This window comes from Saimiri boliviensis, chromosome 1, assembly GCF_048565385.1.
Source record: "Saimiri boliviensis isolate mSaiBol1 chromosome 1, mSaiBol1.pri, whole genome shotgun sequence".
Lineage (NCBI taxonomy): Eukaryota > Metazoa > Chordata > Mammalia > Primates > Cebidae > Saimiri > Saimiri boliviensis.
In genome coordinates, this window is record NC_133449.1 from 152,769,649 (window position 1) to 152,790,421 (window position 20,773).

At 60.5% G+C, this 20,773-nt stretch overlaps 1 protein-coding gene across 1 annotated transcript; it reads left to right on the plus strand.

Moving 5' to 3' along the window:
• The first annotated feature begins 5,994 nt into the window (after positions 1-5,994).
• Positions 5,995-14,500, plus strand: LFNG (LFNG O-fucosylpeptide 3-beta-N-acetylglucosaminyltransferase). Its single transcript, XM_039471934.1, has 8 exons — positions 5,995-6,520; positions 10,877-10,925; positions 11,397-11,496; positions 11,592-11,745; positions 11,851-11,936; positions 12,373-12,538; positions 12,959-13,044; positions 13,237-14,500. The coding sequence occupies exons 1-8, from the start codon at positions 6,083-6,085 to the stop codon at positions 13,301-13,303; spliced, it is 1,146 nt and encodes a 381-aa protein (XP_039327868.1). The 5' UTR covers positions 5,995-6,082; the 3' UTR covers positions 13,304-14,500.
• Positions 14,501-20,773: the final 6,273 nt, after the last annotated feature.

Consider the following 20,773-nt stretch of genomic DNA (forward strand, 5'->3'; position numbering starts at 1 on the left):
CCTGGGTCAGGGAGGTACACAAGCCCATGGTCACACAGTAAGCAGGGCTCTCTTGGGGCCAAGACTGACCCCTGCTTCCTCCACACGGTCTGGAGCTCCTCCTCCCATTGCTCTGGAACCCATCCCACTGACATGGGCATGGGGTCATGACTAGGGTGGGGGGTCATGCCTGGGGCCTGACAGGCACCAGCCTGGCCGCAGCCCACCCCCTGTTCACCGTGGCTGCCATACAAGCCAGTCATTCTTGGCAAGACAAAGGCCGACTAGGGCACGGTGGCTCTGGTGCCTCCCTAGTGGGTGTCTGGACTCTGCAGGACGTCAGTAAGTGAATCCTGGTGGCTGTGCTCTGCTACTGAGAGCTGCAAATCAGATTAGCCCCATCCAGCCCCATGGCCCAGCTGGCCTGGGACAGAAGCACCAGAGAGAGGCGCAGCTGCCAGGCCCAGGCCTGCCGTCCTCCTGGTGCGGACAAGCCCTGGCCCCCAGGCTGAGGCCCCTCGCTGTTCCTGCTGTGGGCTCAAGGGGATGTGCCACCTCTCCTTTCTGGACCCCTGGACCCATCTGTTAGACCAACAGTTAGAGAGAGACCCTCTGAGGTCTTCTGGAGGTGGTGTTTGGAAATGCCCGGGGACAGGGCAGACACTCTAGGCACTGGGAATTCACCCTAAGCACAGCCCCACACTCCAGGCCCCAGGCCCTGTGCTGACTCAGAGGCCAGCAGCAGCCTGCCAGCGCTTCTCACCCTGAGACTTATGCTCCCCAGGGCTGGGCGTTTGGAAGACAATGTCAGAGAGGCACCTTTGAGCCCTCCGTGTGTCTGCACATCTACCTGTCCATTCTTCCATCCAACCTCTACCAACCAGTGTTGATCATGCACTTGAATGCACTTGATACACACAGATACTGCTCTAGGCCCTGGGGCACAGCCAAGAATCACATCAGATCCTGCTGTCAAGTAGCTGGCATCCAGCACCTTTCCAGCCACCCAATGCCTCTGGGTATGTGTCTGTCCATCCATCCATTAGTCCATCTGTTGATCCATCTATCTATTCACCTGCCCGTCTGTCCATCCATCCATCCATCCATCCATCCATCCATCCATCCATCCATGCATCCATGAATCCATCCATCTAGCTATCCATCCATTCATTTATCCATCCGTCTGTTCATTCATCTATGCATCCATCCATTCATCTATCCATCCATCCATGCATCCATCTGTCCATCCATGCATGCATGCATGCATGCATTCTCCATGCATCCATCCATCCATTTGTCTATCATCCATTCATCCATCCATCCATCCATCATTTGTCCATTCATCTGTCTGTCCATCTAACTGTTCATCCACCTTTCCTTCCATCTGTCTGTCCATCCATCCATCCATCCATTTGTCTGTCCATTCATCTGTCTACTCATCCATCCCTCCATCCATCCATGCATCCATCTGTCCATTCATGCATGCATGCATGCATCCATCCATCTATTCATTTGTCTATCATCCATCCATCCATCCATCCGTCTACCCGTTCATTCATCCATCCAACTATCCATCCATCTGTCCATCTATCTGTCCATCTGTATGTCCATCTCTATGTCCATTCCCCCACCATCAGTTCAACCAGTGTTTACTGAACACCTACTTTGTGCCAGACAAGCAGCAAGGTGCCTCTTCCCCCAAGGAGGCAGAAGTAAATGAGCAGCTACAACTTCATGTGACCAGCATCAGGATGGAGGGTAGTCTAGGGGGATGGCAAGGATGTGCTAGGAGGGGTAGCCCTTGGTGGGCCTGCAGGGTGCCCCATGTCAGGTGCCTCAGTCACTGAGGCCAAATAGGCTGAACTCTAATGGGTCTGGCCTTTCTGTCCACGCCTGACCCCAGGGTGTAGCCAACCTCCAAGGCAGCCTGGTGGGCCGGGGGATGAGGCACCAGCCATATCCCTGTTACAGAGTCAAGTAATGTCCTGAGACCCACAGAGAGAAGGGCATTAGCCCAAGACCACACAGCAGGCGAGAGGGTCTGGGTAGAGCAGGCAGGCGGGGCTGGGAATGGTGGGGGCGCTACTCACAGCTAGAGGCTGCTAGTCTCAGGGCGGTACCCACCCCAGCTGCAGTAATGGGAGCCAGCTGTGCCACCCTGCAGTACTCCTTTCCCAGCTTCAGGAGCTGGCTGTGGTGAGCCCAGCCAGTCTTCCCATCCCTCTTCCTGCCAGCAGGGGCTGCCACAGAAGCTCCTGGGCAGGGACATTCACAAGGCCACACCTTTTAGGAAATCTATGGGGCCCCTGGCATCTGGGGGCTTCACACACTGCCAGTTCCGGTGACTGGCCCCATCCTGGGGGCCAGCATTCCTCTGTGTGTGTCAGGCGAGGACAGGGAGGCCCAGGGAGGTGCCAGGCTTGCCCAAGCCACAGCCACCACCTTGCTGTGTCCTGTCCAGGGTTTTCCACCTCTGGGCACTGCTGCTAGTTCCGAGGAAGCTGGTTCCCAGCACACTGAGTGGGGCCGCTCTCCACCAGCTGATGAGTGGACAGGTGCCTCGGATGGCTTCCTGCAGAGTTAATGGGTCACCCATTATGTCTCCACAGATCTTCCCAGGGCCCTGCAGGAGGGCAGGCCGTAGCAGCCTCAAGGAACAGTCTGGGGGAGGGAAGGCAGATGGCTGCCTCACAGCCAGCCCTGAGCTCTTCCCCTCTAGGACTGGGTGTTGAGGACAGACCCAGCGTGTGGCTTTGGGGACCTGATGGCACTGACTCCAGCAGGAGAACCCCAGGCTGAGCCTTGTCAGACAAAGGAGGCCTGGACTCCAAATGGGGACAGAACACTGTCTCAGCCTGATGGGTTACAGGAGAGACGGGCAGGGTCCCTGGTCATGTGAGTCCTGGCCCTGTGGGCCCACTCTCCACCTGACCTCAGCAGGCAGGTCTCTCGGGCCATTTGAGCACCCAGCTGCCAGGGATCCCCAGACTGGGACTGATGGCCCTGCGGAGGGTAAGTCCGAGGTCCAAGAAGCCATGAAGCCATGTCCCAGGGCCAAAGGCCTGGGCTGCCTGCTCTGGATGGTATGTCATTTTTGTGTTCCAAGTGGGGAAACTGAGGCTCAGGAAGTAACATCACAGGTTCAAGGTCTTAAAGCTGAGAATTGGCCCCTTTAGGTTTGGAAGGCAGGCTGGGCAGCCTCTACCCCCAGCCCCTCTTCCCAGGACCCTATGGCCCCAAGGGGCTTCCCTGGCAACACGGTCAGCCCTCTCCAGCCCTGCCCCCCAGCTCCCCTTGTCCTGTCCAGGGATGAGCACCGCCCACGGCCCACTTCCCTTCCAGGGCTGTGTGGCCCAGCGGGTCCATAGAGGGAGACCTGGGGTCTGGAGGGGGTGGGAAGTATCTCAGGCTGAAGCTGAGCCTGGGGAAGCGGGTGGGGGTGGCTAGACAGGCCACCCCCTCAACAGTTTTCAGACCTCAAGGAGTCACCATGAAATTCCATTCTCCTGACAGCAAAGAAATTGATTCACTCTTGCTAAAGCCTGCAGCCCCCACAAGAATGCCGTAAGGTTTCCTCCCGCTGCTTCCAGACAGGCAGCGAATCAGGTCCTCCACTCCTCCCATGCCTGGCTACAGAGACATGGGAACTCCTGCTACCCAGCTCTATGCATGGGCCCCTGCCAGGCTGGGCCATCCACCTCTGTATAGTCACTCCCTTCGCACAATATCCCCCTTGCTTTCTGTACAATGGGCACATTGCTCCCACAACCTGCTGGGTCAAAGACACCGCAGTCAGGGAGAGCTGGGGAGCAGGGGTGGTGGAGGGCTTAGGGCAGGAAGTCCCACCCCCTGGCCTGGGAACTATGGAGACATTGACTTACAGCACCTTATCAGGTGGGGTGCAGGGTGGCATGGCACCCACCATCAGTGCTACTGACATGAAGTCCAGGTATAGAGCAGAGCCCATGCAAAGATTCAGAGGCTTGGCCATGCTTGGCTGCTGGGGAATGAGGAGGGATTGGGCCTCAAGAAACGGAGCTGGTACTAAGTCATGAGGTGCATGGAGACCAGGCAGAACTTGAACTCAGGCAATGGAGAGCCATGGAGGGTTTTGCTCTTCATGTGGGTGTGTGAGCGGTTATGGTCAGAGTCGTCTGGCTGCTGCATGGAGAACAAACAAAGCGGGTAGGGTAGGACTGGGTGGGACGGTGGTGGAGAGTGCCCAAGCCATCCAGGGAAGAGATGATGGGGGTGGATGAGGCTGTCTCTGAAACAGTTAAGATTTGGGAGAGGCTGAAGTCAGTGGTGGGGCTGAAGCAAGCGGGGGGCATAGAGACCCCTCAGACCCAAGCCTGGGGCTGGGCTGGGGCTCAGCTGACTTTGTTGGGGCAGCCAACCCAGTCACTGGGTCCTTTTCTTTCCGGCTTACCCTCAAGCCTCTCCAACTGCCTGGAGGCTCCAGGGCTAGGGTCTGGCTGATCCGGGGTGGGGGGGACGGTTTATGGCAGGAGGTGAAGCCATGGGAGACTTGTCACTTGGGCACAGCCAGCACCATCTGCTCGGGCATCTGCCTTCAGAGGTGGTGCCTGCTAATTACCTGGGGCCAGGAAGAGGCCTGGGAACCCCCATCCCCCACACTGCCCAGCCGGCACAGGGGCTAGGGGTGCCCCCCCACGGGCCCTAAGAGCAAATGGGCTACAATGCCTTCAGAGGGGGTCTGACAGTGGGGCCAGACATTTATCCAGTGACTTTTTACAGAGCACCTACTATGTCCCAAAACCTGTTCCAGGTCGGGATGATACGAGGTTGCTGCTGTCTTGCGGCTGACAATCAGGTAGAGGAAAGGAGAGGGGCTCCAAGAGACGTTTAAATAATGTAAAATCCCATCTCAGGGGTGAATATAACTGTCAGCGCCCGAGGGGAGCAGTTTAGCCAGAGTGGTGGCGGTGGTGGTCGTGGTGGTCATAGAGACCCTGCTTAGGAGGGCACCGGAAGGAGGCTCAGCCACGCGCAGAGCCGCCCCGGTCCATGCTTCCGGAGGACTTGGCGGGCAGGGGGCTCACACCCTGCTCGGGGACCCTTGGCCACTTCCGGGCCCCTCGCCCCACGCCCTCCGCTGCCGGCGCGCATTCCTGCCGCCCCCGCTCGTGCAAGGGGCGGGCCTGGGCCCGTGGGAAGGGCCGGGGGTAGGGGCCGTGTGCCGGGGAGGCGGGTCGGAGAGGGCGCACAGCTGGGCCGCATCTGGCTCGAGCGCAGGGAGACCAAATGGAACAGAAGGCGGCCTTTCATCCTGCGAGGCCTTCGTTCCACCTCACCACGGGGCGCCTGAGGATTTCGGGGAACCGACCTGCCCGACGGAGGCCAGGGACTAGAGGAAATTAGCCCGGGAAGAAAGAATGGAATTTGATTCTGGTGCTTTCTCGCTAGAACATCTTGTACCCACCTGCGGCACAGGTGATAGTAAGCTCTTGCTCTGTACAAATAACGGCTCCCCTGAACCGAGCGCTCCAGAAGACACGACGCCACCGCGTTTGCAGGGCCTGCCCCGTCCCAGTGGGGAGGAGGCTGGGCTCAGGAGGCGAAGCACACAGCGAGGAAGTGGGATATCCCCCGCGGTGCGTCGGAGCCCGGAGCCGGGGTCCCAGCACGCTACGCGCTGCGCCAAGGGTGCGCCCCTCCCGTGCCGGACGCCCGGGGCGTCCCCGGCCGGCGCTGGCCAGGCTGGGTTTCCCCTTTAGGGCCACTGGCGCTGGCCCGTCCCGAATCCCCCAAACACCTCGGCGGCCTGCAGGGGCTACCCGGGGGGTAGGGGGAGGGGCGTGCACGTGCGCGCAGGGGGCGAGGCCGCTGAGCCCGCGGGGCAGTTCCCAGCTCGGGACAGCGGCCCCACGTGGGTCTGCGGGCCTGGAGAGGCGACTGGCGCGAGGCCCCGCCTCTGAGCCCGGGAGCCAATGAGCGCTCGGGGGCGGGGCAGGGGCGGGGAGGTTTAAGAAGCTGGCGCGCGGGCGCTGAGCCGCCGGACTGCGCCGCCTGAGCCGGGGGCCTGCGCGCGGTGCACGGGAGGCGCACAGGGCAGGGCGCGCCGCGCGGCCGCCACCCCACCATGCTCAAGCGCTGCGGCCGGCGCCTGCTGCTGGCGCTGGCGGGCGCGCTGCTCGCCTGCCTGCTGGTGCTCACCGCCGACCCGCCGCCGCCGCCGCTGCCCGCCGAGCGCGGCCGACGAGCGCTGCGCAGCCTGGCGGGCCCCGCGGGGGCGGCCCTGGCGGCGCCGGTGATGGGGGCGGCGCGGGTGGCGGGGCCCGGGGCGCTGGCCCGCGAGGTGCACAGTCTGTCCGAGTACTTCAGCCTGCTCACCCGCGCGCGCAGAGACGCGGGTCCGCCGCCTGGGGCCGTCCCCCGCCCCGCCGACGGCCACCCGCGTCCCCTGGCCGAGCCGCTCGCGCCCCGAGACGTCTTCATCGCTGTCAAGACCACCAAAAAGTTCCACCGCGCGCGTCTCGACCTGTTGCTGGAGACCTGGATCTCGCGCCACAAGGAGATGGTGAGCCCCCCGCGGCCTGGACGGGCAGGCGGGCGGGCGGGCGGGGTGGGGACCCACCGTCTGGCCCAGCTGGTGGCAGCGTCCCATGGGGGCCAGGCTGCATCCCCATCCAGCCACTGGGGCTGTCTGTGGGCGGTGACGCCAGTGCACATCCGCGCAGCCCAGTGTGCTTGCTGGGGCCACTCTCCCGTTACAGTTGTGTGACTGTCCCCGGGGTCCCGCCCCCAGTCCGGCTCCAGAGTCCTCGACGGCTGCAGGACCCTACGCCAGTCTCCAGTGCTTGGGGTTGGTGCCCTGTGATACTTCTCACCCCGAAACACCGGAGCTCATTCATATAGCGTTATGTCCTTAAACTTCCCGAAGCACTATTTGTTCGGACCCACCCTCAGCTCAGATCCCTTCCTGGGGAGAAAGACTCTTCCTTTAGAGAAGTGGGGGGTTCTGAACCCTGGGCCTCTTCCTTGTCACAGTGTTAAGGTGCAGGGGTGGGGGGACAAGTCATTGCTGCTTGGTGGGGCCCTGGGGTGTACATCTCAAAGAGCCCCAGGTTTGGGGGTCTGTGTGGAGACCCACCCCCCACAGTGCAGGAGAGTCTCTGAGGCCTGCAACCTTGTGCACGGCACATCAGTTTCTTACATACACATAATTAAGACATACCCCACTTTGAAAATTTCCCTCGAGGCCACAGCAGGACGGTTGAGCTGAGGCGGGATGGGGACAGTGTGGGGCTTGCAATGGGCGAGTGGGAGGACATCCCTGGGCTGGGAGGTGCAGAAGCATTTGCTGTGAGGGTTGGGGCTCAGGGAAGACCCCACACGCCTTTCCCCCTGCTCAAATCCTGGAGACCAAGGCCTTCTGGCCTGGCGCTGCCCTGTTTTGGGGCACCATGGTGGGGTGGGAGCAGGGCCTGGTGAGGTCATGATGGGGACCGGGGTGGGCAGGGTCCTCTCTGTTCTTGTCCTGGGGAAGGGGCCCTGGGAACCCCATGGCAGCCTCCTGGGAACACAGCGTCCCATTCCCAGGGGCTCAGCGGGCCGGGGGGAGGGGGCGGCGGGGGCCGTGGGTTTTGTTTGGCGGCCGGGCCGTTAGGATTCCCAGCGCTGGGTGGCTCTCACGCTGGCCCCTTGGGCAAGGTAACAAAGCCCCTTTCTCCAGCGAGAAAGGCGTCGGGCCCCTTGTGTGCAGCTACGCGCTCCGTGGGAACCGCCGGTGGCGTGCTGGCCACTCAGGTTGCCTGGTGATGAGGGGGCCAGAGGGCCCCCCCCAGCATCTCTTACTGACAGCCCTTTTAGGGCACCATCCCTGAGCCTGTCTCCCCCACCCCCAGCACTCAGCCTTCCTGCTGTGTGACCCTGGGCATCCTTCAGCCCCACTCTGGGCTTCCTTCAGCTCTGAGCACCTCTCCTCTTGGAATCTGAGGCCTTTCTTCAGCAGAGGGGCTGTGGTCGGAGGGTCTCAGGTATCAGTCCCAGCTGGGCCATGTGGTCCTGAGCAAGACCTAGGGCCTCTCAGACCCTCACTTTCATCTCTGAAATGGGGGAACATGGCCCTTCCAGGAGCGTAGTGTAGAGACTGGCAAAGCCTGCAGGCATGGAGTGAGCCATGCGGCACTCAGCCTCAAGGTAGGGGCCAGCACTCCCTTGAGCCCTGAGGTCCCTATTGGAGGGTCACCCTACCTGGATACAGGTTGGATCTGCCCCCAGCATCAGTTCACCAGCACACAGCAAGCAAAGCCCCCGTTGTGGTGGGTGATGGGCAGGGGTCCTGGAAATGCACAGAAGGGCCCCCTCTCCCAGCCCTGCATGGGATGACTCAGACCCGGCTGATGGAGGACATAGATGTCAGGGCTGTGTGGCTTCGGGGGGAAGCGGGGGGAGGAACTCCTGGGAGGCCGTGTGAGGCAACAGTGGGCATCTGACCTACATGTCGGGGGAGGGAGGGAAGGCGGGAAACTTCCTGGAGGAGGCACCATTGAGCAGGACTAAGACTAAAAAAGTGCCCAGAAAGGGCACTCCATCTGGGCATGGTGACCACAGCATGGGGGTTGTGCAGGAAACTTCTAGCAACTGGAGTGGTGGCTGGGGGGAGGGTCAGTTGGTCAGCAGGGGCCACACCAAGACGGGCCTGGAGTCCAGGATGAAGAGCCTGGCCTTTGGCCCAGAGGTTCCCCGCCCCTCCCAGGAGCAGCCAGGCTGCTGCTCTGCCACCACAGCGGCCACAATTGCTGGGGAGAACTTGGCATCCTGTGTTTCTTTGAATTGCGGCTCCAGGAACAATGCCGCTTCCTGTGGGTGTCCCCCGGCCCCCGCCCCCGTCCACCCTCATCCACCCGACTCTTCCTCCTACAGCCCCGTCTTCAACTGGGAAGTTAGGTGGCACTGGGGTGTCTGGGTCCCTGGAGGGCAGTGGCTGGCTGATCTAGCAGGCTACCCCACCTCGGCCCCAGGGTATGACCTCAGTCTAGTGCCTGCACCTCCCTGGGCCTCAGTTTCCCCACTTGTGCCTTAGCTGGTAATGGCACGCACCTCCCAGGCTATCAGGGAGAGAATCGATCTCTGCACTTGTTATGCCCAACTTACAGAAGAGGAACTGAGTCTCTGAGCGGTGGGTGAGGCCTATAGCCTTTTTCCTCTTCTCCTGATGGCTCAGGTGTGGGGAGACAGGAGGCCCGGCACCCCCCGCACCCCTCAGCCCCGCCTTCTCAGATGCTGTTTTCCTAGAGGCCTCCCTGCTCCCTGAGCTGAACAAAGGTGACTTTAATCTCCGTAGCCTTGGGCTGGGTTTTTAGGGCACCACCAAATCTCGGGAGAACAGGCCTGCCTTGATCTCATTAAGAAAGCATTTTCCTTTTAACCCAGCGGCGAAGCAGAGCGTCTGCAGGGGCTGGCCCTCCGCCTCCCACGGCATTCCTGGGCTGAGATGCTGGGGAGGCCAAGGGGCTGGGTGCGAGTCTGTGCCTGTGGCTGCCCTGGGGTGTCTATGGGTGCTGCAGGAGGAGTGCATGCTTGGAGAGGTGGAGACCCAGCCTGCCACCCCCTTAGCTCTGGGCCTCACCCAAGAAGTGTGTGCCTAAGGCTGGGTCAGGCTGGACAAGGATCTGAGGCCACCAACGTGCTCCAGGGCCTCTGTGGGGCCTGTGTGTACAGGGAAGGAAACTGAGATGGGGTGGGTATGCGGGGATTGCCCCTTGGTCAGAGCATTGCCCATATACCCTGGGTTTTGCACTCAGCCATACCAGGGTGCGCCAGGCGGCACGTGCTGGGCGGGCCAGGCAGAGGAAGGAACATTCCTCCCCGTGTGCTGGCAGGCCCTGGCGGGCGCTGGCACCTCCTGGCCCCGCCCCAGTGGCCCCCTCCTCTTCCGCAGAGCACTCCTGGCAGGGGGTGCCCACATGCTGGCACAGGTGGGCTGTGGCCTTGGGCAAGCCTGGGTTTCCTCGCCTGAGCAGCGGGAGGGGTGCTGGGCTGCATGGGTACTGGGGGCCCTCGGCCCGGGGGCTGGGGACACCTGAGGTTTCCTGCCACAACCCTGCTGACTGAACTTGGGGGCTGCTTTGGCTCAGAGTGGGTAACCTGTCCAGCAGGTCACCCAGGCTGGGGGTGCTGGCTCAAAGGGGAGCTGCAGTGCTGGTGGCTGCACCCTGCCCGTGGGACCTCGTGCCCAGCCCGGCCCGGTTAACCAGGCCAGCTGTATGGTAATGGGCGGCTCGGCCACTCCACTTAACTCGGCCGAGTTAAGGCCGGCCCGGCGCCCCTCGCCCGCCGGCCCAGGACAAAGCTGGCGGACAATGCCTGGTGATTCATCCTCCCTCTGGGCCCTTTGTCCGCCAGGGCTTGGCAGCCGCCCAGGGAAGGCCTTTGTCCCCAACCCCAAGTGATTGAGACTTGGCTTCCCAAAGCCGACCTCCTCTGCCTGTCCCTCCCTGCCACTCTGCCTGTCCCCCCCCCCCCGCCCCCGCCAGCCTTTCCAGCAGCCTCCAAGTGGCAGGCTGGGCGCTGTGTCAATAAGGGTGTGTGCCCCGCCAGGTGCATGGGGCCGGCTGGGAGCCGGTTACCTGGCGGGCGGGGGAGGCTCACCACCTGGCTCGTGCCTCACTGCGCCTGCATGGCCTTGGGCGCAGCTGTTGAGGCTGGGGAGCGAGGCCCTCACCCCCACCCCTAGGGCAAGTGAAGGCGTGAGCCCTGGCCCTGTTGGCGCTGCACGAGTGGGCAAACCAAGGCCTGGAGAAGGTTGGAAGTCAGTGTGACCGAGCTGTAGCTGCAGCGACTCCAGGGTGTCCCATCCAACCCCACCCTGCAGATGGCCTGGGGGTGAAGGTGCAGGGCTGTCTGCTTAAGGCCAATTTTCTCCTTCCAGACGTTCATCTTCACAGACGGGGAAGATGAGGCCTTGGCCAGGCACACTGGTGAGCCCTGGACTTGGGGCGGGAGGGGGCCCGGGCCTCCTTCAGAATCGGAACCCTCCGCCTCCAGCTTCCCCCCTCCTCTGGGCCAAGAGGTCACAGAGGGCAGGACGAGGAGGACCGTTTACTCACGGGGTTTGCTCCACACCCCGCCCCACCACTCGGGCCCCCCAATTCTCATGCAAATGAAGCCCATTCAGCCCCCCGGTCCCTTTGAGCCCAGGCAGCGGCAACAGGTGGCGGGTGCTGGGAAAAAGCTGCCTGAATGGATGGGGGCGGAGCTGCCCTGGAGGGGGCTGGGCTGGAGGAGGGTCCGCAGGCCTGAGCGCGGAGCTAGAGTAGGGGAGGCTATGGCTGGGCCTGGCTTGAACCAAGGGACTTTTCTCAAGCCCCTGGGCCCTGCTGTGTCCCCAAGGCCAGGACCCTCTCTGGGAGCTGGCTCAGACCCACTCACAGCCGCTCCCCTGTCCACAGACAACGTGGTCATCACGAACTGCTCGGCTGCTCACAGCCGCCAGGCGCTGTCCTGCAAGATGGCTGTGGAGTACGACCGCTTCATCGAGTCCGGCAGGAAGTGAGTGTGGCCCCAGGGGACCCCCACCTCCCCACCCGAGCCTGGCAGCGCCCGCCCTGGCATGCCCTTTCCCGATGGCCCTGCCTTGCCCTCAGGTGGTTCTGCCACGTGGACGATGATAACTACGTCAACATGCGGGCCCTGCTGAGGCTGCTGGCCAGCTACCCGCACACGAGGGACGTCTACATCGGCAAGCCCAGCCTGGACCGGCCCATCCAGGCCACGGAGCGAGTCAGTGAGAACAAGGTGGTGAGTGCCTGCCCTCTCCCAGTCCCCCATGCCCCAGGGGTGCACACCCGGAGTAGGGAGGGGCAGTAGCAGCCAGGTCTCAGGACACTTTCTCCCCTCCCCCAGCGTCCCGTCCACTTCTGGTTTGCCACGGGTGGCGCTGGCTTCTGCATCAGCCGTGGGCTGGCTCTGAAGATGAGCCCCTGGGCCAGGTGAGTCCCAGGCTCCCGCCCCCCGACTGTGGGGCCTGGCTTGGTTCATGTTCCCAGTCACAGGGTGTCCCCAGCCTCCTGCGTGGCACTGCTCACCTCCTATCTTCCACTTCCTTCTGGGCTTCAGAGGGCAGATGTGTTTACAGCGACTACTCCCAAGCCCGACCCGGGCAGAGCAGGCACTGGGGCAGTGAGCACCCCAGGCACCGTCCTCTGGGACTCCTTCCTGCACCCAGATTCCTGCCACAGAGAGCCACGGAGGCGTATAGGGAGTACATTGTAGCTGTGGCCAGGGGAGGCGGAGGGAGCTGCAGCAGCCCAGAGCTCTCCTCAGAGCTCTGCTCTGAGTGCAGTGACTTTGCCTGGTAGGGCCTCCCCAGCTCCCAGCAGGCAGCTCCTGCCTCTGCTCACTGGTCTGGACCCTTCCCTCCTGCAGCGGGGGTCACTTCATGAGCACGGCTGAGCGGATCCGGCTGCCTGATGACTGTACCATCGGCTACATTGTGGAGGCCCTGCTGGGCGTGCCCCTTATCCGCAGCGGCCTCTTCCACTCCCACCTGGAGAACCTGCAGCAGGTGCCCACCTCGGAGCTCCATGAGCAGGTACAGCATCCTCCGGGCCCGGAGAGCACAGGGAGGGACGTGTGGCTGCGGAGTGGGGCGCAGTGGGGTGGGGCACTGTTCTAAAAGGGAAGGCCAGGCAGCGCCCCATGTCACCAGGCGCGTGGACGCTGTCAGTGGTGTGTTGTTTCCCTGCCGTCTGTTCACTGCGATGCACCTATTGTGTGCCTTTCGGGTCTTTTCCTGAACCTGGGCGTGTATTTGTCCATGCTGGTGATGTGGTCAGCCCCCTCTGGTCCCCAGTTTGGGACGTTATTCCCAGGGTATACAGGGCAAGTGTCCCTCCAGGTCCAAGGGAGGCCAAGGCAGGGCTGTCGCCTCACTCAGGGCTATGTGGCTAGCCTTGGGCAGGGCCTGGGGATGTGGGAGCCTTCCTGGCATCACTCTGCCCCTTCCTCACAGGTGACCCTGAGCTACGGCATGTTTGAAAATAAGCGGAATGCTGTCCACATGAAGGGCCCCTTCTCGGTGGAGGCAGACCCATCCAGGTGAGGAAACCCCGGCCCAGATGGGCTTGCATAGGGTGGCCTAGGGGCGTCAGCGGGCCTTGCAGAGCTGGAGCGGGGTCTCTAAGCTGCGTGACTACACAGAAGTACCCCTCAAGTCTTGCTTGCTTGGGGTGGTTCCCCCCATGCTATGGGACTGCAAATGAGTGCTCAGCCCCTGCTCTGTCCCCACAGGTTCCGCTCCATCCACTGCCACCTGTACCCGGACACACCCTGGTGTCCCCGCACTGCCATCTTCTAGCGGCCACGGCTGAGACCCAATCCCTGGGCGCCCCTGGTATCCAAAGGGCCTGGGGACCCTGTTGCACTGCCCTGGCCTCGGCATTCGAGGCGCCCCCAGGGCTGTGCCTGTGCATGTGCGTGGGCGTACTGCATGCCCACCCAGGTAGCAGGCTGCTGGGCAGTTCTGCTGTGCGGAGGGGCAGTCACAAGCACCATGTATGTGCTTCTGCTCCAAGGGCCAGTGGGCTGCAGGGCCTGCTTGGAGGAAGGATTTGTGTGTCGGAGGCCACTCTGAGGGCAGTTCGGTTAGGATTTTTGGATCTTTCTGCAGCTCCAGGGCTCTGGGCTACTTTGCAGGGATGTGTAGGTACCTTTCTCTTCCTGCTGAGCACAAGCCCTGTGCTGGGAGCACCCGTGCCCTGAAATCCTGGCTCCAGTGTCGTAGCCCCAAGTACAACTCACTGAGCCATGCTCATTGCAGGGGAGGCTGGGTCTCAGGGTGCATGACTCAGTCTCCTTCCTCCGGGCCTGGGCCCTGTGGCTCAGAGTAACAACAGCCACTGCCCGGTTCCAGGGGCCCCAGAAAGCCCCCAGGGGCTAGCTGCCCCCAGCTGGGCGAACAGTGGCTCCCTGCGCCCACTTTTGGGTGGGGAGTCTTCCAGGCCCCCTCAGAGGTCTTCCCTTTGCCTCCCCAGGACGGGTGAGTCAGAGCTGAGCATTTGGACTCCTCTCCAAAGTAGAGAGCAAGTCGCTCACAATGGGCGTGTCTGTAAATATTGTGACAGTATTTTTTTACTGTGTCATTTTTTGAAAGGGAGTGGGTAAAAAGTAGAGTGTTCTTGTTTTCTGCTTGGGGGGTGGGGGTGGGGTGGGGGAGGGTCTTTTTTTAATCTTATCTTTTCTGTGGATCAGAAAAAACAGAAGCCAAACTCGGGGTCATCTTTATTTTTAAAGCTGAAGGGGGACTGTCTGGCACTGTGTATTTATGCGTTCCAGCATCTGGAACCTCCCATCCCTGCCCTCCTCCTGCGTAGCTGCCACCTCCCCACTGGGCCAGCGTGGCTCACCTGTCCCGTGAGGGGGTGTGTTTTCTGTTGTTTTTCTCTTTGCAAAGACATAGCTAGGAAAGCGAATAAGGGAAAAGTTCTCAGGGAATTCAAGTGTTGTTGCTATGGTGACGTCCTTTTGCTGTAAATAAAGGTGCTCTTTGCAGCAACCCTAGGGGTCCTGGTCTTGGATGGAGGTGGGACCCGAGTCCCAGGGCAGCCAGGGGTTGAGGTGGGGGACATACAGGTGAAGGGGAAGCATGGCCTTGGGCACACTGCATGGAGCAGGTAGATAGGAAGCCCTTTGAGACAACTATTTCGGAAGAAAACCTGGTGTCGAAATAGCGGCCCACCGCTGCCTGCAGGTGCAGCCTGCCCACGCTCAGGGTGGTCACTGTAGGGTGTGCCCTGCACTTCCCAGAGGAACAGGTCTAAGATGCTGGGGACTCTAGGTCCCAGCCGAGAGAGCGACCCCAAGGCTCTGGCCTGGACACTGGGGAGGACAGCCCTTGCATGAGGACAGTGACTCCTGTGACTGGGCCTGGGACCTCCTTATCCAACTTCACTCCTACCACAAGCTTGCAGAGTCCATGTCATCACCTCATGTTGCAGTTGGGGAAACCGAGGCATGGAGCAGCTGACGGCCCAAGGCCTGGCAGTCATGCTCTTGGGCTGGGGAGGCTCTCAGGCTCCAAGCCAGGCCAGCCATGGGTCCAGCCACCCCACAGCTGGTTACGCTGCATCCGCCTCTCCTGGGAGGTGGCCCCAGGTCCCAACCCCAACTCTAGGTGGTGGGAGGAGTCCTGGGGAGCAGGAGCAGTGTGGAGCCCCCACTGCAGCTGGTCTCAGCCCCTGCAGAGATCCAGACCCTTGTTGTCTAAACACAGCAGCTCTGCGGTGCTTTTCCTTCCTCAAATCCAGCCTTTGAGGGTGACTGAGTAGGGGAGGGGTGCTGCAGCCTCGGCGGGGATTCCCTCTGCTCACCCTCCTGGCAGCCCTGGGTGGCTCACTTCCTCTTCTTCATTCTGAGCCCCCACCCCCTCCCTGGGGCTTGCACCCTTGGGCTGGCGCTGCCCTGGCTGTGCCCTCTGCAAGTCTGCAAGTTCCTGCTCTGGCCTGACCCCAATCCCCCCTCTCCGACCCCGGGGCTCCAGGTTGCCCTTCATGCTGCCTCTGCACCCCCTGCTTGGCTCCAAACAGACAACACACTGCGAAAAGTGCCTCTGGGTGGGGGGTATCTTCCCCTTCCCTATCACTGCCCCCTCCAGAGAGTGCTGAGCTGCTGAATGGGCCTGCAGAGGCCCGTTACTCACAGCCTGGCTGGGGGCTGCCCTGGCCTTGGGGATGGCTGGCAGGGCTGTGACTGCATCTTGGCCTTGGATGGGCCCGAGTCAGCAGAGCAGCTGCCCAGGGGGTGTGGGCAGAGACTGGGCTGGTGGGAGGGATGGAGGGCTGCTCACCATCACACAGCCTGACCCCTGTCTGGGCAGCTGTGGTCCTCCCTCAGCACCCACCACGTGCCCACCGCTTCTCACAGGACAGTGCAGGCCCCTCTTCTGAACGCGGAAGTGGAGACTCCGGGGTGGGGCGGTCGGGAGTCACGATGGAACAGGTTGCGGGCAGAGGCTGCTGGCCTCCTTCCTGCCCTGGTGAGTCAGAGGCTTGGGGCCTTTTGCCCTGGCCCCAACGCTGCCCCCCAACCCCAGCAACTGGCATCGCCTCCCCACAGAGCTGGTGGGACCCCAGGGGCAGAGGTATGCCTGGACCCAGGGGTCAGAGCGCCCCATGGACATAGCTGTGGGGCCCCCATTGGGGCTTAGGGAGCCCCCATTAATCTTCAAATGTCCCTGTGTGTGGAGGGGGTGGGAGTCAGGAGTTGGTGAGCATTGGGGAGAGCAGAGGAACAAGAAGTCGGGTGGGGAGGAAGCCCAGCCACTCCCGGGGCCTTGACCTCTCCATCTGAGAAATGGGAGCAAAGGTAAATGCAGTCCCTGTGTGCTGGGGGTCAGGGAACATCTCGGGAGGGACACAAGCCAGTGCATCTGGGCCCCTTCCTCTTCCAAGTTGACCAAGGGATGTTTCCCTGCCCTCAAAAGGGGAAGCAGGCCCAGCAGGGTCTTAGGAGAATGAGACAGTCTGACTTCTTCCATCTACCACACCCCCCGGAAGGTGACTCACCCAGCAGGGGAGGTGAACTAATTCCTCCCCTAGGTACATTTTGGGGACAGCTGTGTCCCACCCACCAACAGTACCATCACACCAGATTAGGGGATGGTCAGAAAGGGCCCTGGCCAACTTCGGGGGCTCCATGTTCCACGAAACCAGGAACATGGAGCTGGTTCCCCGAAACCAGCTCAGCCAGGCACCCCTTTCCAAACTACTGATCATTTATGGGGTTTTCAAAATAGAAAAGTAAAACTGCAACCACAGGGATTGCTGGGTGCTCAGGGAGGGTGGCAGACCGCAGCCCCCACCCCTGCTTCCGTTCTGCCAGGCGAGTGCCTGAGGAACCCCAAGGTTGCTTGGGGTCCGGGAGGGGCTGCTAGGGTGGGGCACTTCAGTTTAAAAGAACTTCCCTTCCACTGGGGTCATCAGGGCCAACTTCCTGGAAGAGGTGCCTCTGAGCCGAAGCAGGAAGGCTTTGTCAAGATGGAGTGGGGAGAGGAGGGGCCTTCTAGGTCTCGGCACTGCCTGGGCAGAGGTGCAGAGGCAAGGCAGAGGACGACTGGAAGCCTGATGGGTAGGGCAGGCAATGGCGTTGGGTCTCATGATCCCCACCCCCCAATTTCGGGCAACTAGAGCTTTCCACAGGCTCAGAGGGGCCAGGGGCCAGGTTATGTGACTTCAGCCAGTCCTGCCTGTTGGGCCTGGGGTCAGAGAGAAAGCAGGGGCCAGGGCCAGGGCCAGGGCCAGGGCCAGCTTCGTGTCTGTCAGACCCGATGGGCAAGTCTTGCTGCTGCCGCTGGGCCCATGTACCCACCCAGCCTCAGCCTTCTCAAATATTCTCAAATGATCCCCTGCTTCTGAGGCCAGCCCCATCTCTAAGCCCAGAATTGGACACACCAGGAGGTGCTTGGGGTCAGGTGTGGTGGCTCACACCTGTAATCCCAGCATTTGGGGAGGCCAAGCAGGAAGAATTGCTTGGGGCCAGGAGTTTGAGACTAGTCTGGGCAACACAGTGAGACCCCATCTCTTAAAAAAAAAAAATTAGATAAGTGGGTGGCACACACCTGTAGTCTCAGCTACTCAGGAGCCTGAGTGGGGAGGATCGCTTGAGTCCAGGAGCTCCAGGCTGCAGTAAGCCATGATTGCACTACTGCATTCCAGCCTGGATAACAGAGTACGATCCTGTCTCTGAAATTTTTTTTTATTTTTTTTATTTTTTTTTTTTGAAACGGTCTTGCTTTGTTGTCCACACTGGAGTGCAGTGGTGCAGTCTCAGCTCAGTGCAACCTCTGCCTCCCAGGTTCAAAATATTCTCTCACTTAGCCTTTCAAGTAGGTGGGATTAGAGGTGTGTGCTACCACACTGGGCTAATTTTTGTATTTTTTTTTTTTTTTTTTTTTGAGACGGAGTTTCGCTCTCGTTACCCAGGCTGGAGTGCAATGGCGCGATCTCGGCTCACCGCAACCTCCGTCTCCTGGGTTCAGGCAATTCTGCTGCCTCAGCCTCCTGAGTAGCTGGGATTACAGGCATGTGCCACCATGCCCAGCTAATTTTTTGTATTTTTAGTAGAGATGGGGTTTCACTATGTTGACCAGGATGGTCTCGATCTCTTGACCTCGTGATCCACCCGCCTCGGCCTCCCAAAGTGCTGGGATTACAGGCTTGAGCCACCGCGCCCGGCCTAATTTTTGTATTTTTAGTAGAGACAGGGTTTCGTCATGTTGCCCAGGCTGTTCTCGAACTCCTGGCTTCAAGTGATCCTCCTGCCTTGGCCTCCCAAAGTGCTGAGAGTACAGGCATGAGCCACCATGCCTGGCCTCTTAAATTTTTTAAAAAAACAGAAGGGCTGTGCTTGGTGGTTTATGCCTATACTCCCAGCACTTTGGGAGGCCAAGGCAGGAGGATCACTTGAGGCCAGGAGTTTGAGACCAGCTTAGGAAACAGTGAGACCTCATCTAATAATAAACAAAAATAAAATAGGGCTGGGGGTGGTGGCTTATGCCTATAATCCCAGCACTTTGGAAGGCTGAGGCGGGTGGATCACTTGAGGTCAGAAGTTTAAGACCAGCTCGGGCAACATGGAGAAACCCATCTCTACTAATAATACAAAAATTAGCTGGGTATGGTGACATGTGCCTGTAGTCCTAGCTACTCGGGAGGCTGAGGCGGGAGAATCACTTGAACTCAGGAGGTGGAGGTTGCAACGAGCTGAGATCGTGCCATTGCCCTTCAGCCTGGGCAACAGAGTGAGACTCCATCTCAAATTTAAAAAGCTGGGTGCGGTGGCTCACGCCTGTAATTCCAGCACTTTGGGAGGCCAAGATGGGCAGATCACCTGAGGTTGGGAGTTTGAAACCAGCCTGACCAACATGGTGAAACCCTGTGTCTACTAAAAATACAAAAATTAGCCAGACGTGGTGGCGCATGCCTGTAATCCCAGCTACTCAGGAGGCTGAGGCAGGAGAATCGCTTGAAAATCCAGGAGGTTGTGTTGAGCTGAGATCATGCCACTGTACTCCAGACTGTGCAACAAGAGCAAAACTTCATCTCAGAAAGAAAAAAAGAAAGAAAAAAGAAAAAATATATAAAATAAAAAGGCACTTGGGCTCCGTGCATCTCAAGGAGGTACCCCAGGACAGGGGCTCCTCGTCTTGGCCTCTGAAGGCTGGAGGTTGCCCTGATGATGTCACCATGCTGATTTTGGAGGGTCAGAGCTGTAAAGCTCCCCCCAACTGCCAATCATGAACCCCCTGCCTCCCCTGCGCAGGCCTCTGGGACATCAGGTCCCCACCTCGTACAACCCAAGCAGTCCCTGGTCACTGGCTGGTGTTGATTGCAGGCTGTTTCTCACCCCTTCCAAGTCCCACCTTTCCCAGGCCCCCCACCCAGACCCATGGGTACAGCCACAAGGGGTGGGGAAGGAAGAGACCCCCCCACAGCCCCGTGCTTGCTCTTCGGAGTTCCTGGCACGACCTACAGCCCCATGACCGAAGTCTGGTTTATGTAGCTCAGGCCCTGTCAGAGCACGCCTGACCCAGCTTCCTATGGCAAAGCCCCAGGCACCCTCCTGCAGCTGCTGTCTGCCCTGGCTGTGGAGGGTGGCATTGCAACCTCAGCTTAGCAACCACTCCCCTTGCCCTCAGAGCCCCACCAGCAGCCTCCAGGCACGGCGGGGAATGCAGATTCCCAGGCCCTGCCCAGCACAGACGGAACTGCAGGGAGGGGCCCACCCCGTCTTTCCTCCTCTGAGTACCCGGCGCCGCCTGCTGGGCGCTTGTGGTCCCCACAGCAGCTCTCGCCACCACCCGGACCCTTCTCGTCCTCCCTCTCTCATGCCGTCATCCTGAAATCTCTGGCTTCTGGGACGGTAGCTGTCACCTGCTGCCCACCTGGCCTCATGTGGGTATCCACGGACTCCCTCTTTCCAAGATTTCGGCTCACACTCCCAGCCACTCTCTTTTTTTTTTTTTTTTTTTTTTTTTTGAGACCAACTCTTGCTCTGTCACTCAGGCCACCATCTCAGCTCACTGCAACCTCGGCCTTCCAGGTTCAAGCAATTCTGCCTCAGCTTCTGAAGTAGCTGGGATTACAGGCATGTGCCACCACGCCCGGCTAATTTTTGTATTTTTAGTAGAGACAGGGTTTCATCATGTTGTTCAGGCTGGTCAGGAACTCCTGACCTCAGGTGATCCATCTGCTTTGGCCTCCCAAAGTGTTAGAATTAATGGGCGTGAGCCCCGCACCCGCTGCAGCACCTCTCTTCTCCATTGCTCCGGGGTCCGTTCTTGGTGACCTTGGCATCCCCTCCCTTCAAACACCCGCTCCCCCAGACCCCCACTCATGGTTGCTCTCCAGGCCTGGCCTAGCCCTGGGCCATCCTTGCCTCCTGCTCTGCCTCCACCTGCCTGTCCTGATGATTCCTCAATGATCTTTCCGCCCTGCCACCAAGCGTACCCTCAGCTGGCTGCAATTTCAGGGCCTGGGCTTGATTTCCCCTTCATCATCATCTCCTGGCAGGACCTGTGACGCTCACCTGGCTGCACCCAACCCCCTGCCTGCACCTGGGCAGCCAAACACAGCTGGAAAAAAAACCACCCTCTGTCTAGTCTCATTTAGAGTCCCAGACCATGGACCCCAGGGGGCCTCAGGGGTCCCATTGTTCCTCTCTTGGGCTCACCCTTCCTCCTCTCTCCTCAGCTCCCACCCCCTCCTGCCTGCCTTCCTATTTCATGAGACCCTCCACATATCCCCAAGGGACCACACGCCTGTGCAGCCAG